This window comes from Eublepharis macularius, chromosome 8 (assembly GCF_028583425.1).
Source record: "Eublepharis macularius isolate TG4126 chromosome 8, MPM_Emac_v1.0, whole genome shotgun sequence".
NCBI lineage: Eukaryota > Metazoa > Chordata > Lepidosauria > Squamata > Eublepharidae > Eublepharis > Eublepharis macularius.
The window spans coordinates 92,205,857-92,224,644 of NC_072797.1; the positions used below are offsets into that span (position 1 = coordinate 92,205,857).

At 46.8% G+C, this 18,788-nt stretch overlaps 1 protein-coding gene and 1 long non-coding RNA gene across 5 annotated transcripts in view; one reads left to right on the top strand and one right to left on the bottom strand.

Annotated features, from left to right (window-relative positions):
- The window catches only part of SLC28A3 (solute carrier family 28 member 3), a 103,295-nt gene that overhangs the window by 17,263 nt on the left and 67,244 nt on the right, over nucleotides 1–18,788 (top strand). For 3 of the 4 annotated variants that reach the window (XM_054986111.1, XM_054986112.1, XM_054986113.1), the window contains exons 3-4: nucleotides 74–153; nucleotides 5,393–5,484. In XM_054986111.1, the coding sequence (XP_054842086.1) occupies nucleotides 74–153; nucleotides 5,393–5,484 (172 nt within the window). Of the gene's footprint in view, nucleotides 1–73; nucleotides 154–5,392; nucleotides 5,485–18,788 lie in introns of those variants that run through there. The other variant, XM_054986114.1, reaches the window with a different exon arrangement.
- On the bottom strand, nucleotides 5,309–18,136 carry LOC129334197 (uncharacterized). The gene is made up of 4 exons (XR_008597490.1): nucleotides 17,980–18,136; nucleotides 16,300–16,416; nucleotides 6,564–6,697; nucleotides 5,309–5,396 (listed from the first exon to the last, which is right to left on the bottom strand). It is a non-coding gene; the product is annotated as an uncharacterized LOC129334197 (long non-coding RNA).

Consider the following 18,788-nt stretch of genomic DNA (forward strand, 5'->3'; position numbering starts at 1 on the left):
GTCTTTGAAACATGGCCAGAAACTTGTACTAGGGATCACATTGTCAATTTTCTTTCATACTTCTTTTTTCCAGTATGATACAAACATCATTATTGCGAGTGATCATCATATGAACCCTGAATCAGGAAAAAATGAAAGAACTGGGTGCAAAGGGTAATTTTATTTTGGATTCTCTCCACATACTGCTTTCCTCTTCAAGTGAAATGTTACCAATACAACCATGTTCTGCTTGGCATCTCACTATTTCTGTACCACATTAAACAAAGGTTTATTTTGGACAGTGCCACAGGCCCTTGAACTTGTTTGTCATTCTTATAGTTTATCTTTCCATGAAGGAACAAAGGGAAGGGTATTGGGTTTATCCAATGTTATCCTCACAAAAACTTGTGAGGTAGGTCATGTTGCCCAAAGTCAATAAGTGAACCTCCTGATTGAACATGAATTAAGATGCAGCCAGCTTTCCTGATCAACATTTATATTAATTTATTTTAATGCTCATAGACCAAATGGTCATAAGCAAACATTTTTAATTCTACTCATTTCCTGATCAACACTTCAACCATTACTATGCCTGCTCTTGTTATGGAGAGGCATTTAGCAAATATTGGTAGAATGAAGCAGCACTTGAATATAACTTTAAATATTATCTGTTCTTAAATATTAGGATTTTATGGGAGAAATAACATTTCATATCTATGATGGGACATGAATCATTTATAGTGATTGATGTAAATTTTTAGCTCTTATCAGATCCCCCACCACCACCAAATCAGATTCTTCATGGGACTAAACAAAGAATTAACTAAATCCACACACTATAAACATGTTCAATGGGAATTCTTGTAGTGGTATATGTAATTTTTAAAAATACATCCAGTTTTCCCATTTTAAAATCCTCTTAAGTGTCTTGCAGTCCTTAAAAACACATCAAATATAAAACAAAAGTGGTTAGCAATAAAAATACATTACAAAGTTCAGCAGCACTTAAAGCCATCAGTTAGTCACTATGGAAGGCTGGTTGGAACAACCTACCACAAAATGATTGTAATGATGATAGCAAAAAAGCTCCCTTGAGAGGGGGCTCCAAAACCAGGAACACTACACTACATTAAAATGTGTCTTTCAGTAGACCCCTGCCCAAACTCTCCTTTGGAGAAGGATCTCAGGGGAAGATCTTATTACTGGACAGGTTGAGAAAGGCAGTTCTTTAGATATTCTGTTCCCAACCATTCAGGCTTTACAGTTCACATTGAACTGTGTTCAGAAGCATACTGGTAGGCAATGAAGATATTTCAATATTAAAGTGATATAATCACTACAGTGTACTTCAGAAGGCAAATTGCCTGCTGTAGTATGGAGCTCCCAACTGCTCTTCAAAGGTTGCCCCTTGTATAATATATTGCAGTAGACAAGGTTAGATGTGTTTGGATTCGCAATCTATCTTACAAAGGTTAAAAAACTAGGCCTCCTGAAATTCCCCTTTCTAGACAACTATAAAGGTACAGAAGCTCCTCCTCCTTTTATCTCTGTTCCTTCTAAGAGTGAGGCTTGACATGAATAGTTACGTACGTTACCCATTGCCTGTTTTACAATTAATACTTGATCTGAGTGTCTCTCCTTTTGAACATAAACAGCACATGTCACAACTAAAAAATGGTAGCAGATTAAAAAATGAATAGTTGATCACCTTCACCATCACTGCCCTACTCTGACATAACACAATACATATATGATTTAAAGAAGGATTAGATTTAGAAGGATTAGATTTCTCAGTGATGCCTCTTGCTGTTTCTCAGTGTTTTCCAGCTACAAAGTTCTGAAATAGTTCTAACAGTTTAATGGATCTACTCCAGAGAAAGTATGTTGCAGTCAGTGTGAGTAAGAAACCTGATTGCTAAATTTCCCTGAAGTGTTCATCAATTAATTTTTACATGGTACAGATTGGTGACACAGGGAATCTTCAAAAATCATATGTTCTCGATCTTAAATGATAATTGAATTTACATTTTAATTTTGCTGAGTAGATGAACAACATATATATTCTTGGTACTCAGATTTTATAGCCTTCATATTTTAGATCATGTTTTGTATTGAAGTGCTCATTTATAATAGTTATCCCTACAAAAGCCTGAAAAGGATACCTGAAAGTATCACATATCCCATATTAAAGCTGGATGATGACTGAGGTTGAGAAAGAAGCCTGCCTAAGGCCACACAAGCTACATAGTTCATGACTCAGCCAAGATCTGAAGTTGCACTCTTCTAACAGTGCAATCCTATGTCAAGTTAATCATAGACTCATAGAATCATAGAGTTGGAAGGGGCCATACAGACCATCTAGTCCAACCGCCTGCCCAGTGCAGGATCAGCCTAAAGCATCTCTGACAAGTATTCATCCAGCCTCTTCTTGAAAACTGCCAGTGAGGGGGAGCTCACCACCTCCCTAGGCAGCTGATTCCACTTTTGAACTACTCTGACCGTGAAAAAGTTTTTCCTAATATCCAGCCGGTACCTTTGTGCATGTAATTTAAGCCCATTGCTTCAGGTCCTACCCTCTGCTGCCAACTGGAACAGCTCCTTGCCCTCCTCTAAATGACAGCCTTTCAAATATTTAAAGAGAGCAATCATGTCTCCCCTCAACCTCCTCTTCTCCAAACTAAACATTCCCAAGGCCCTCAGCCTTTCCTCGTAGGGCTCAGTCTCCAGACCCCTGATCATTCTCATCGCTCTCCTCTGCACCCTCTCGATTTTGTCCACATCCTTTTTGAAGTGAGGCCTCCAGAACTGCACACAATACTCCAGGTGTGGCCTGACCAAGGCAGTATAGAGAGGGGCTATGACCTCCTGCGATTTCGACGCTATGGCCCCTTTGATACAACCCAAGATTGAATTAGCCTTTTTGGCCACCCCATCACACTGACTGCTCATATTTAGTTTACAGTCCACTCTTACTCCAAGATCCCTTTCACATATACTACTGCCCAGAAGTGTATTCCCCATCCAGTATTTGTGCTTCCCATTTTTGTGGCCCAGATGTAATACTGTGCACTTGTCTTTGTTGAATTGCATCCTATTCACAGCTGCCCACTTCTCCAGAGTATTCAGGTCTTGTTGAATTTTAATTCTATCTTCTTGGGTGTTTGCTACTCCTCCCAATTTGGTATCATCAGCAAATTTAATGAGCAGCCCTTCCACTCCTTCATCCAGATCATTGATAAAAATATTGAAAAGTACCAGGCCCAAAACTGAGCCCTGCGGCACCCCACTGGACACCTCCCTCCAATCTGATGAAACGCTGTTGACCACCACTCTTTGAGTGCGGTCCTCCAACAGTTCCCTATCCACCGAACTGTCCTATAGTCGAGTCCACAGTCTTCCAGTTTGCCCGTCAGAATGTCATGGGGGACCTTATCAAAAGCTTTACTGAAATCCAGATAAATCACGTCAACAGAGTTCCCCCGATCCAGTAAACTGGTCACTCGATCAAAGAAGGAAACCAGGTTGGTCTGGCAAGATCTGTTAGGAACAAAACCATGCTGACTTCCCCAGATCACTGAGCAGTCCTTCAGATGCTTACAGATTAATCCCTTTAAAATCTGTTCTAATATCTTCCCAGCTACAGAAGTCAGACTGACCGGCCTATAGTTTCCTGGGTCATCCTTCTTCCCTTTCTTAAAGATTGGGATAACATTCACTCTTCTCCAATCTTGTGGCACATCCCCAGTCCTCCAGGAGGCCTTGAAGATGATGGACAGGGGTTCTGCAAGTTCTCTAGAAAGTTCTTTCAGCACTCTTGGGTGCACCCCATCCAGCCCAGGAGATTTGTATTCATCCGGTGCAGCCAGATGCCTCTCCACAACCTCTCTGTCAATGTCAATTAGCCACTCAGGTGTCCTGCCACATTTTCTACTATCTCTAGATGTGCCTGAGTTCTTCAAGGAGAAAACAGAGGCAAAAAAGTCATTAAGCCTGTCTGCTTTTTCTCTGTCCTGCATCAGAGTTTCTCCATCTACTCCCAACAGCGGTCCAATTGCCTCTTTTACCTTGAGTTTGCTTCTCACGTATCTGTAGAAGTTTTTCTTATTGTAGCGAGCCCTCCTGGCCAGACCCAGCTCGTACTGAGCTTTGGCCTCTCTGATGGCTGATCTGCAGTACCTAGTAACCCTCATATACTCCTCTTTAGAGGTCTGTCCTTCTCTCCATTTCCTGAACATTTCCTTTTTCTCCCTTAGCTTATTCTGGAGCTCTCTGTACATCCACATCGGTTTCTTGGAGCCCTTACCATGTTTCCGTCTTGCTGGGATAGTGAGGGCTTGAGCTTGCAAAAGCTCGTGTTTGAGAAGGGCCCACCCTTCACTCGCTCCTTTCCCTTCCAGCACACTCCCCCACGGAATGACTCTTATCAAGCCTATGAGTTCATCAAAGTTGGCCCTACGAAAATCTAACTTACAAGTCTGGCTATGAACTTCCTTGGCCCCCCACAGCAACTGGAATTCAAGGAGGACATGGTCACTTCCCCTAAGGTCCCTGCCACCTTCATCTCATCTACCAATTCTTCCCTGTTGGTTAATATCAAGTCTAGTATGGCTGAGCCCCTTGTAGCTTCCTCCACCTTTTGAAAAAGGAAGTTATCGGCCAGGCAGGTCAGGAAATTGCGTGATTCATGATGCTTTGCTGAGCCTGTCTCCCAGCACACATCGGGGAAGTTGAAGTCACCCATAATTACAAGGTTCTGATGTCTGGATACTCTACCAATCTGTTCAAAGAGGACAGCATCCGTTTCTTCTCGCTGGTCAGGTGGTCTGTAGCAGACTCTAACAATAATACCCTTTGTCCTTCCTCCCCTTATTTCTACCCATATACTTTCCACTGGGCTGTCCGCCCCATTCTCCATAACTTCTTGACAATCAAGCCCTCGCCTCACATACAACGCCACTCCACCTCCTCTTCTACCCTTCCGGTTTTTCTTGAACAGCTCATACCCATCCACTAGCACATTCCAGTCATGGGAATCATCCCACCAAGTCTCAGTAATTCCTACTATATTGTAGCCCCCTGTTTGCAATCCAGTCTAAACCCACTGAAATCAATGGACTTATATTGCTATAACTCCCCATAGGCTTGTACAGCCATGTCTTGTCAATTTTAAAGGCATCCTTAACTATCCCAGTGAAGTCCGTGGAGTTTCCAAATGTTTTGATGTTGGCTGGATTATATCCATTATGCCAGAGTCAATCTTCAGGTGATGATGATAGAGAACAAATAAGTACTATCCACCTGTTATGTAGATTACTCTTGTTTTTATTTTGCAACAAATGTTTAAATTTGAAGTGTTTGTTTGGATTCATTTTTAGTTTATCTTTCCTTGCCTTTCTTCCTTTTTTCCTTCTAGGTATCTGGAAAAAAGATATGATGCCATCATTAATTTTTACAGAAAACATAAAACCAGGATTCGATATATGATTTATGGAATATTAATAGCAGGTAATGGGGGCTGTTAGAAAAACATCAAAAACATCTAGTTTTATGTAAAGTTTGGATGGTTATATTTTATGTTTTATTTCTACATTGTGAGGCTCCTCCCTCACTGGCGCCCTCTCCTGATGGTCTGCCATCCTACCAGCCCTCCAGGCAGGTGTCCTCCGGCCTCAGATGGGCAGGGAAGGGGGTTGCACCACCTTGTTCCTTCTCCTGCCCTGGGAGTAGCAGCACACTCCAGCTGTCTCTCCCTGCAAAATCCTCCTTAGCCTTCACAGGAACCTGAATTTAAAGGCCTCCCCTGGCCCCACCTCCCTGGCTCTGCCCCCAGTTGTCACCCCATCTCCCTGACTGGCCCTGCTCCCAGCCTATCTGATGGGAGGGCCAGGTAGACTCTGCAATTGCCTGGCCCCACCTACTCCATCCTCACCTAGGGTGGGGCATTTGGTCTGCTCTCTGCCTGGCTCACCCCTGCTGCCTCTGAACCCTCCCCAGTGGCTCCCTTGGCATCTTGGGGCCTGTGCCTGCCTGGCTTGTGCTGATGGCAATCTCCTGTGAGCCTGGATGAAGTGGAGCCATCTGGGCAACTGCAGGAGACAGGTGAGTCTGCTGAATGGCTGCCGGCTGTTCCCCAAAGTTGTGCCTGGGCGTCGGCTGCAACTGGCCTAAGGGTGAGAGAGGCCTGGAGGCCTGTAGGGGCTCCTGCAACTGAGGTACTGCCAGAGGCTGTGCTGTGGGACCTAAAGAGGGTGTCTGCAGCTGCAGGGCTGGTGGTGGGGGTGGACAAAAGGCTGGCGTCGCTGGACATACATAAAATGAAGATTGTAGAATGAAGATTATAGAAAGCAACAGAAAGTTCTTTGATGTTCATTTAGCTAATGTGCTCCCATACCATTTGAAAATGTTTTAAAATGCTGTTTTGAATGAACCCTGCAGATTGAAAGATGTAAAATAATAGCAATTGTCATTATAATATAATATAATATAATATAATATAATATAATATAATATAATATAATATAATATAATATAATATAATATAATATAATATAATATAATATAATATAATATAATATAATACTCACCTGGATAGCGCAGGCAAGCCATATCTCAGAAGCTAAGTAGGGTCAGCCTCGGTTAGTAATTGGATGGGAGACCTCCAAAGGAGACCAGGGTTGTTAGTCTCTTGAAAATCCCAGCAAGTGTCACCATATATCAGCTATGATTTAAGAATAAAATATAACTATAAAAATTTACGTTTTCTAATATTTCATATTATTACATCCTTCTCATATTTATTAAACTTTTCATTCTCCCTTCAGCCTCAAAAAGCTCACAGGACATATCTACCCAGCTTCACATTTCTTGTAGCTAAGTCTTTCCCAATATATTAAAAAGACCAACCAAGAGCCTTTCCAGATTGAGTACTTTTAGCACATACACTAAACAGTGGTTGCAAAACTAGATCTAGAAAATACTGTCACATCAATTGCAGAGGAGTCATGTATCATTAACCTGAAATACCTGTAAGCACACATTCATGCCCCCACACACCAGGGCACCCATAGCTCTTTTGAGAATCACTGCAGTTTGCAGCTGAAAAAGTTATCAGACACCTCTTGGATATTAGGATTTGAGTCCAGTGGCATTTTAGAGACCAACACGATTTTCAGGATATAAGCTTTCGAGAGTCAAAGTTCCCTTCTTCAGATACCCTGGAAGTCTGGTTGGTCTTTATGATGCCACTGGATTCAAATTCTGCTGTTCTATTGCAGACCAACGCAGCTACCTACTTGAAACTATTGACTATTGTTTGTAACTTTATGACAACAGGCTCAAGTTCTATGAACCCCCCAATTAAACCAAAAACTAGAATAATAGAATCATAGAGTTGGAAGGGGTCTTACAGACCATCTTTCCAACCCCCTGCCCAATACAGGAACAGCCTAAAGCATACCTGACAAGTATTTGACCAGCTACAAGACTGCCAGTGAGTGAGAACCCACCACATCCCTAGGCAGCTGATTCCCCTGTTGAATTACTCTTAACATTAAGAAGTTTTTCCTAATGTCCAGCCAACTAACATCCATCCAACAATTATGATTTCTTTCTCTCCTTGTCAAGATGGAAAAGTGCTTATCCATTAAACTATGGACAGAGAGCCAGTTTGGTGTAGTGGTTAAGAGTGTGGGACTCTAATCTGGAGAACTGGATTTGATTCTCCACTCCTCTGCTTGAAGACAGCTGGGTGACCTTAGGTCAGTTACAGCTTCTCAGAGCTCTCTCAGCCCCACCCACCTCACAGGGTGATTGTTGTGGGGATAATAATAACATACTTTGTAAACCACTCTGAGTAGGTGTTAAGTTGTCCTGAAGGGTGGTATATAAATCAAATGATGTTGTTGTTGTTAATTTATTATTATTTATTTGTAAATTTAGCATTGGAAAAGAGTTTTCTTTTAAAGGCCACAGAGCAAAAAATTAAAAAGAGAAGCTAAATTTATATATCTTACTATATAAAAGGTGAGCCGTGTTCCCGACTACTCACCTCTTATCCTGGCGCAGGCATAGTCCTGGCAAGCCTCTGTGGTCTCAGAAGGGCCTACAGAAGGTTGGCTGTGCCCTCTCCAGCCCCAATAGAGCTGGGGCCAGTGGAGGGCTTGCCTGGCTGGCCTGCACTCCCCCCCCCAAGCCTGGATCAGAGGGTGGGAGGGGTGGGGAGGCATGTAGCTGTCCTACACTTTCCCTAAAGCCTGGATCAGGGCAGGGGGTACATGACTGGCCTGTACTACCCCCAAAAGCCTGAATCGGGGGAAGGGAGTGACATAGGGCACACGGCTGGCCTGTGCTTCTCCACAAACCTGGATTGGGGGCAGGGGGCACGTGGCTGGCCTGCACTCCCCCCAAAGCCCAGATCGAGGGGTGGGGGAGCACAGGCCAGCCGTGCCTTGATCAGGAGTGGGGGGGCACGAGGCGGTAAGCATGCCTGGCTGGCCTGTGCTCCCCCCAAAACCTGGATCGAGGGAGCGCAGGAATGCTGCTCAGGCAGTGCATCCCTCACAAGGCCCTGCTACCTTTGGAAACTCATGGAGCTTTGGGGACAGTGCCTGTGGAGGGTAGTTTGAGGAGGGGAGAGAGCTCAGTACTCCCTAATATTTGTTTTGGTTCTCTGATTACTGTGGAATTGTATCAGCGATAGAGTTACCAACTTCAAGGTGGGGCCTGGAGATCTCCTAGAATTACAACTATCTTTGTACTCCACTTCACAGATCAACCCCAACATGGAGCTCTTGAAGGGGATTGCAGCGTAATTCTGTGCATAAACGACCTCTCCTTTGTATAGGGATTTGTGTAAAACCTCATTAATCAAATTCATGAAAACTCCAGGTGCCCCTTGTAGTCCAAACAGCATGACTAGGTATTCAAACTGTCCCAAGTAGGTGTTGAAGGCGGTTTTCCATTCATCCCCTTCCCTGATGAGCACTCAAAAGTAGGCACCTCTTAGATCAAGTTTGGTAAAGATCTTCCTCTTGGCCACCACTCCAAGTAAGTCTCTAATGAGGGTGAGGGGATAAGCATTGGACATGGAAAATGAATTAATTCTTCTGTAATCAGTGCACAGCCATAAACCCCTGTCTTTCTTTTTGCAAAACAACACTGGGGCAGTGAGGGGGGAGCTAGCGGGTCAAATAAAACCTCTCTTCAGGTTCTTGTTGATGAACCTGCAGAGCTCTGCCTGCTCAGCCAGGCTCATGGAGTACAGCTTTCCATTGGGAAGGGTTTGCCCAGGGATCAGCTCAATGGCAGTCTGTGGCCCAGTGAGGGGGGGAGGTCATCAGCTTCCTCCTCCTCAAACACCCTGCTCAGATCCTGATATTCAGGGGGGATTTCATCGATTTTCTTCCTCATAAAGCACCCATTTTCAGGCATAGGAGGGGGAGTGTTTCCCCACTTCAAGTCCCACACGTGTTTCTGACACTCCTCCACTGGGAAAACACAGTTGGCCATCTTCCACTGTTTGTATAGGTCGTGATCATAGAGCCAGCGGACCCCCAGCACCACTGGGAACTTTGCAGTACGTCTTACTACAAAAGCTCTCTCCTCCCAGTAGCTCCCCATCCCCACTGGTGTTAACTCAGTCTCATAAGTGACCCTTTCCTGAGGGATCCATTTGCTCAAACCTGAGCGGCTCTGGCAACTTCATCAGGTCAAGTCCCAACCCAGTTACCAAAGAAGGAGCTATTAAATCTCGGCTGCACCCAGAGTCAATTAAGGCTCTAACTATGATATGCGTCCCTCTTCACGGGTTTACTAGGGTTATAGGAATAAAAATTAAAATTCCCTTGGGTCTCACCCTCTATGGCACTGGTTCTTCTGGGACCTGCTGTTGAGTGGCCTTCATAGCAGGTCTCCGTCGTTTCCCACTGTCAGAGCTTCTTCTCCGCTACTGGAAGGGGTGCCACCTCTTGAGCTGTTGCTTCCTCTGTCACTGGCTTCTTGTCGCCACTGCTTCCTCGCTGAGTTGCACTGCTGCTCCTCCCAGATCCGAGTGCCCAAACAAGCCTCGCTTGGATCCCTTCTTCTCAGGGAACATCTTCCTCTCAACCAAGGCATTCCACTGCAAAGTGGCCACCAACCCCACACTTCAAGCACAGCCCTCGTTTCATCTTCCTTTCCTTCTCAAATGGCGCTGTCGGCCCCTTGTGACAGGGCTTGTCCCCTCTTTTGTATTCCACACATCCTCGCCATTGGCTGGCTTGATGTTGAAGACAGCAGTTTCACTACCTGCTCTCTATTTTCAATCTTGCACACAAGTTGAATCCACCCCAGCAGAGTGCATGGGTCATCATGAACCATAGCCCTGGCAACCAAATCTGGGTTTAGACCGACATGGAAGAATTCAGTTTTCACTAGCTCTGTCCAGTCTCACACTTTGGCTGCATACTCCCAGAATTTGGCTACAAATTCTCTCACTGGACGATGTCCTTGTCTCATGCACTTCTACTTCATCTGCTCCCTCTCCTCCTCAAGAGGATATTCATATTGCTCTCTAAACAATTTATTTTTATTTATTTTATTTTTTCAATTTATATACCGCCCATCCCCAGGGGCTCTGGGCAGTGAACAGTTAAAATCGATAAAAACAAAAACTAAAATCAATATACAAATAATAAAACAAATTAACAAGGTGCAGTGGTGGGGAGAACCTTCCCCACCCCAAAGGTGGGAGGCCGACATGGCACCGCCCCCTTCAATCACCAAATGCCTGGCGGAACAGCTCTGTCTTACAGGCCCAGCAGAACAATAATATGTCCCGCTGGGCCCGGGTTTCCATTGACAGAGCATTCCACCAGGCTGGGGCCAGGACTGAAAAGGCCCTGGCCCTGGTTGAAGCGAGGCGGGCTTCCTTAGGGCCGGGGACCACAAGTAAATATTTATTCGCTGATCGAAGCGATCTCCGGGGAACGTACAGGGAGAGGCGGTCCCAAAGATATGCCAGTCCCAACCCACTCAGGGCTTTAAAGGTAAGAACCAACACTTTGAACCTGATTCGGAATTCAACCGGAAGCCAGTGCAGCTGGCGCAGGACAGATATGATGAGTGACTGGTAAGGTATACCAGTCAGGACCCATGCCGCCGCATTCTGGACCAGTTGTAGTTTCCGGATCAGGCCCAGGGGTAGCCCAGCGTAGAGTGAGTTACAGTAATCTAGCCTGGAGGTGACCGTTGCATGGATCACTGTAGCCAGGTCCTGGGGCGTCAGGTAGGGGGCAAGTTGCCTGATCTGACGAAGATGGAAAAATGCAGACTTGGCAACCGCCGTGACCTGGGCCTCCATCGATAGGGAGGCATCCAGGAGCACACCCAGACTCTTTACCACTGGCAAAGTTGCCAGTGGTGTCCCATCCAGGGCAGGGAGCTGGATCCCAACATCTGGCAGCCCCCGTCCCAGCTGCAGGACCTCCGTCTTCACTGGGTTCAATTTCAGCCTGCTCTCTTTCAACCATGCCGTCACAGCCTCCAAAGCTCTGGCCAGATTGTCTGGCCGGCCGTCCATCAACAGAAAAAGTTGGGTGTCATCCGCGTATTGATGACAACCCAGCCCAAACCTCCGCACCAACTGGGCGAGGGGGCGCATATAGATGTTAAATAACACCGGGGAGAGTATCGCCCCTTGGGGAACCCCGCACACCAAAGGGTGACGGGGCGATAGATCTCCCCCGAGCGCCACCCTCTGTCCCCGACCCTGGAGAAAGGAGACCAGCCACTGTAAGGCTGTCCCCCTAATCCCCACATCGGCAAGGCGGCTGGCCAACAAATCATAGTCAACCGTGTCAAACGCTGCTGTGAGATCAAGTAACACAAGCAGCGCTGACCCGCCTCGATCCAGATGCCTGCGAAGGTCGTCTGTGAGGGCAACCAAGGCTGTCTCCGTCCCATGGCCAGGACGGAAGCCAGACTGGAATAGGTCCAGGACTAGAGCATCATTCAGGAATTCCTGCAGTTGTACCGCCACTGCCCGCTCAATCACCTTGCCCAGGAATGGGAGGTTCGACACTGGGCGGTAACTGGACGGGTTGGTGGGGTCCAAAGATGTTTTTTTCAGGAGGGGACGCACTACCGCCTCCTTTAACACTCCTGGAAAAACCCCAGAGCTCAGGGAGATGTTAACAATGGCCTCCAAATGGTCCCGTAGCCCCTCTGAGCTGGCCTTCACCAGCCAGGATGGGCAGGGGTCCAGAGGACAGGTGGTTGGCCTCATCCCCTGCAGGATCCTGTCAACATCGTCCTGAGAGAGCAGCCTGAAATGGTCTAATACGGACCCAGAAGACGGCCAAGGGGTCTCCAGTTCCCTTACTGTATCAACAGTGGGTGGCAGGCCACGGCGAAGGGACAAGATTTTACCCGCAAAAAAGCTCGCAAAAGCCTCGCAGCCAATAGTTGAATTAAGAATTTGGTGGTCTCCCTGAGAGAGGGAGACCAAGGACCAAACTGTTCGAAATAATTGAGCCGGGCGTGAGCTAGCGGATGCAATGGAAGCAGCAAAGAAATCCCTCTTTGCTGCTTTCACTGCCACCTCATAGGCTTTCATAAACGTCCTATAAGATGTTCTTGCCTCTTTGTCGCGCCCCCACCTCCACACTCACTCTAGTCGTCTCAGAGACCGCTTCATCTGGCGAAGCTCCTCGGTAAACCAAGGAGCTACCCGTTTGCGGGCTCAGAGAGGACGGCAGGGGGCAATAGCGTCGATGGCTTCAGAAAGACAGCCATGCCAATCATCCACCAGCTCATCTAACGTACTGCCAGGGGGCATCGGATCCCGCAGAGCCGCCTGGAAACCAATTGGATCCATAAGCCTCCGCAGGTGAGCGTAAATCCACTCACCGCCCACCCAGGAAAGGAGCGGCATGCTCAGACGAGCCTTCAGAACAAAGTGATCTGACCATGGCACTGCATCATAGGCATCCAGGACCACCATCATCCCTGCCCCAAAAATCAAATCCAGCGTGTGACCTGCTTGATGCGTGGGAGCCGAAACAAACTAGGAGAGTCCTAGGGCTGCCATGGAGGACACCAGGTCAATGGCCTGCATGGAGGCATCGTCGTCAGCATGGACGTTGAAATCCCCGAGAACCAAAAGTTTCGGGAATTCCAAGGCCCAGCTGGCCACCGCCTCCAAGAGACCAGACAGGGAAGATGCAGGTGCAGTAGGCGGTTGGTACACCACGCATATTGCCAACCTCTCCTTGGCATCCAACGCTAGGCCCACACAATCAATGCCAGAAATTTTTGGGGTGGGGAGTGGTCTGAAGGAGAAAGACTCCCGAATGAGCAAAGCCACGCCTCCCCCCCAACCACTTGTCCGGGACTGGTAGAGGACCGTATAACCTGGGGGGGCTAGTTCTTTCAAAGCGACCGTCTCGCCCTCCCTCACCCATGTCTCGGTCACGCAAGCCAGGTCCACATTCAATGCTGCAAGATAATCTTCATATTGTGCATGACGGCTGCCACGCTACAATGTTCTGGGACTTGGGCTATGTAGAGGGTCACATACCATTTAGCTGCTGCCCTTCCCCAGCCTGGAGCCCAGGTACCTCACCTGGCTGGCTTCATCCAGGAAAGTGGGACCCCATTCTCTCAGAAACTTAGCCACTTGCACTAGGAAGTATCCAAACTCTTCAGGGTCTTCCTCAAACCGGGTTTCCAGCTTGCGTAGTCCCAGTGGCAGCTGGGCTGGTTGCATCGGGATGGGTCTAGCTGGGCCCGTGTCTTATGGCCCTGGCGGCAGAACCAATTGGGCAGATAGCCCTACAGGAGCTTGGCCTCCTTGCCCATCTGAAGGAAGTACTGGCTGCTGACTTTGTGATGGCTGGGAAACTCGATCTGGACAGCCACCTGGGTCCCCCATCTGGTTGAGGGAAGGGCATCTTGCAGCAGGTTGTGGACATTTTCCATAAATTCGTACATGGTATACTTCAGCTCCTCTATTTCGCCTTGAAGCTCCTGTACCTTCTCCTCCACAGGGATCAATTCCTGCAGCTCGTCCGGTTCCCCTTCTTCACCTTTGTCCTCCCCTCTCTCAGGGATTCATCTTCACTGGATCAGACTCTGTCTGGACAATTGGCTCCTCCAGTGGTCTCTCATTTCCATTTCCCTTCAGGCCAACACCATGCAGAGGGCCCATCCTAGTGGAGTGGTTCTTAACCAGGATCTGTACTTGCCAGGCTGCCAGGGCCATGCTCCAGCTCCAATCAGTGCATCTGTGCCAATCCCATGCCCATTGGCGGGGTCTTGGGATTGTTCATTGGTCTTCCCTGTAGTACTGATATCTCTCCTGCCGTGGCACAAGTATCAGGATTCTACAGTTACTCAGGTCCAAGGGGAAAGAGCATTTCTGTCAATCTGTGAGGGTTTTGCCAGGTAACTCTCAAAAGACTTCACTACACGAGTTAAAGTACTTTATTGATAAGCTACTAGTTCAGCACTTACTCCATCCTTGACAAGAATGGTGTTTCTCTACAAGCACAAAGCATATGTAGGATTCTAAGCATAGGCAAATTTCCATCTCCTCACCCCCTTTAGGTAACGGTTAGCTCAGTTCAAGAGGAAGCCTCATGGCGGGAAAAAGCAGAGTTGATGTAGGAAAAGTCTCAAGGTCGTGAGTGCCTGTGCCAGCACTTCTTCCCAGGCTCAGGCTAGAGGATAGAGATGGGCACGAGCAGCAATACGAACAAAAAAAAGCCACAAACAGCCCATTCTGCTGTTCGCGAGCAAGCTGTTTCTGAGGCCCTGTTCCAACCGAACATATGTTTGTTCCAAGCCCGGCTTGTTGTGTTCGTCTGCTGTTCGTCAAGCCAGACAGTCTGGCACCATCAATCAATTCCCTTGGCAACATAGGTAGGGACTGTCTGAACTCTGTCTGAACTCCTTCTGTTGCCCTGGAAATCCCAATCTAAGCCCAACTTACCAAGTGTGGAGCTCCCATATTTTTACATGGGAGCAAAGAGCAGGGGGGAAGGGGGTGTTCTGTAGCCATGGGAACACCAATCTCATCCCTCTAAACCCTGTTAGGCTGTTCTGACCACCAACCACAGACCTCTTGTATTGCTCTATGGGACCTCTGGAAAAGGCACAGTGCTCCCAGCTCTGGCTTTCAGTTTCAGCATAGAGTTGTTGCTGGCATTTGAGAGAGCAAGAGAGGGAGAGTGTATTGGAGCTTGAATTTTTTCTGGGAGTGGTTGGTGGGGATCTACCAACCCTCAGGTTCCAGGGCTGCTGCCAGGCTCTGGGGCCAAGTTATTATTTAATATTGTTAACTTTCCTGGTGCCTGCTCAGGTCAGGTTTCTGGGAGTAGTGTGTTAGGGATCTACCCACCCACAGGTTCCAGGGCTGCTGCCAGGCTCTGGGACCAAGCTATTATTTATTACTGTTAACTTTCCTGGTGCCTGCTCAGGTCAGGTTTCTGGGAGTAGTGTGTTAGGGATCTACCCACCCTCAGGTTCCAGGGCTGCTGCCAGGCTCTGGGACCAAGCTATTATTTATTATTGTTAACTTTGCTGGTGCCTGCTCAGGTCAGGTTTCTGGGAGTAGTGTGTTAGGGATCTACCCACCCTCAGGTTCCAGGGCTGCTGCCAGGCTCTGGGGTCAAGCTATTATTTATTATTGGTACCTTTGCTGGTGCCTGCTCCTATTGTATCGAATGGGAGTTTCCTGGGGATGCCGGCTTTGGGAATGTATTACTCCGATATCCGTATTGCAATCTTGACCAAACTTGGATGATGGCTGGAGGAGAGCCTGCTGAACACTCCCTGCAAATATGGGCTCTCTAAGTCCCAAGGGGGCCATTCTAGCCCCCATGAACATCCAACCACAAACATGTTCGTGAACAGGTCATGTTCATAAATGTTCGTGAGTCCCTGTTCGTGGGTGGCAATGAACAACAAACATCATGTTCAGTTTTTTCCCCTCTTCGTGCCCATCTCTACTAGAGGAGAATAGACAGATAACAGTGGCGACAGCCCCCTTTGCATACTTTCACATCACAGTCATACCCATAGCATCAGAATGCAACAAAACATTACATTACACAGGGTCCTGCTGAGTATGGCAGGTGAACACCTGACACGTGTTTAGCACTGTATAGGCTCCAAATAGCTGTCCCATTTCCAACCTCCCCTTGGCTTGCCAAGGTTGGGCTGTTCACTGTTTCATCTTATCTTACTCAGAGAGGAAAAAGAGAGAAGGGAGCTATGCTGGAACACCAGGAAAGAGCTTGTGCGAGTGCTGTACTCTCTGTCATGACAGAGCCTCACTCATACCTGAAAGCTGTTGCAAAGGGAGGGTGTATAGGAGTTCCTCATCCAGCAGCAGGATCCACCATTCAGTCCACAGGGCAACAGCAACCAGGCTAGCTCATTGAGCACCCATTTCCATTCCTGGGATGTAGAAAAAGTGCATAAGGCAGGACTTCATGCACAGACCTATTCACATGCTGCCAAGTCCCTGAGATGCAACCATCAAGGGCACAATTGCCTACTTGGACTTTGGACTCCCAGCTGTGCTGGGCCCCTGAGCCATGCTGTCCTTGGCTGGCTCGCAGCCTCTGGCTCTACGTCCTGCTTTCTCATCAATTTCCCATCCCATCAATTTCCCAGCTTCTTGCCTCCATGCACTGGAGTGGAGAGCTCTAGGGCTCCTGCTGCAGTGGAGCTGATGCTTGATGCTGTCTTGGGGCATGCCCACTGTCACTGAGTGCTTCCTCATGTGTGGGAGACAATGTGGGCAGGGGTCAATGGTAAATTAGGAAGGGGCATGGGAGGGAGCTCATGGCTGCATGATGGCCAGATTCCAGAGCTGTCTGGTAGGGTGGGTGTTATGATCTTCACATTCTTTAGGATGGATTTTGCTTTAGTCTTTCCCTTCACACCCTCTGGGTAGTTAGCTGCCACCAGGAATATTAAATTCCAGTATTTTTTATTTTTCCCTTTGGTAACGTGTTTGAGCGTCAGGCTCCTTCGTGGTTCTATGTGGCCCTGAGGATAGGAATGGGAGATAACAATGACTGCTACTCTGGGATATAACAAAACAAAATAAAAGTTTATTTTTTAAGAAGCGTATTGGTTACATAAAAGTCGTTCTTAGTTCTTCTAGTTGCTTCATCCAAACTCATTCACACAGATCTCTTGTAAGGCTTCACACACAGTTAGCCTCTTACTCTAGGCTCTATATTTCTCTCACAGAGAACTCCTCAGACAGCACACAGCTAGCCTGTTTTCTTTTCACTCTCAATCCTTTCTCTCTCAGGCGCACACACAGTTTGCCTGCTTCAAATAGAATGAATATATAGTCTCACAGACACACTCAGTTCAGGCTTCCACTCAGGTTGCCTTTCCTTCACAAATACATGAACACCCTCAGGCTGCACACAGCTCGCCTCTCTTGCCCTAACTGAATCTTTTTCTCTCCCTCAATAACTGAAAACTGCCTTCACTCCGCCCACTCTCTGTCATCAACCAATCATATCACTCACTCATCTCTCTCTTTCACCCCCCACTCTTCACCTATCTCACCAAACATTTAAAGACACATGCACCCATTTCTTGAAATCATTACAGTGGGGATGAAGCTTCCACTGGCCATCCAAATCAACAGCAACCCACTAGGAAATTTCCTGGGGAATTAAATGGCCAGTCCACCTCTGTGGAAAACACACAGGGAGCCAATGAAGTTGTTGCAAAGCTAACATAATGAGCTCATGACATCACATACCTGTCAAAAGTTGAGCTACAATACCTTGAAATCAATTTAAGTTTCTGAACGAATATGTAGAGCAAAGTTACATAGGACCTACTTGGAGTTTACAGATGCATGCAATCAGTATGGCTAGGTCAGCAGAGTCAAGAATAGGAGACAGCGTTTGCTTCATAGGGAGATGATAGAAAACCCTGCTGGCAACTACTTCAATCTGTGGAATCCAAGAATACTGCCAAGATACTTACCTAATCTGGCAAAGATAGCCCAAATCCAATCTCTTCAAGAACATCTGCCTTCCCAACCATTAATCTTGACTTAAAACACAAATGAACACATCAGCTCTTGGAGCATTAATCTCATGTTATCCCATGTATGAAGGAATCCATGTGTGAAGCTTTTCTGTTGCTGCCACCTACTCCTGCATCAGGGGAATGCAAGAGAAACCAGACTTTATTTTGCCCCAGTCACATTATCAGGAAGGATAATGTATCGATTTATTTGCATAAAGCTAGTTTAGAAACTAGACTTGGCACCCATTCCAAAGTCCATTGAAGATAACTAAGAGATTCACGGTGCTTTCAGCAGACATTGGTATGTTTCAATTTACAGAGAACATTCTTGGAACACATCCCCCCAAATAAATTGTTCTTTTTTGTAATCAATTCTGTTGTTGTCTGAAGGACTCAGGGACTTATGTGTAAAAACAACAACAACAAAAGCTCACTGATCTTATTTTACTATAGTGATCAAAGAGACTTCCTTCCTTTCATATGCTCTGGAACTGAGTGAGCCAAAAATGTATCCATTTACCACAACATGAAAGCCCCTGAGTGAAAGCCAATTCTGTCTAGATTGTCAAACCACACAAGCAGTATAAAAGATTGGTTTTGCTAAGTCATGGTTTTAATTTTCTTTGATTAGATTCTTTGTTTCTTCCAAACTGTATTCCATGACCCAGATAGATTTGTTATACTTGAATGAGTGACCCTGTTCTGGACTGCAGATAACTGGCTAGTCCAGGACTGCTACCACCCAAATGGCTCCTTATAGCCTT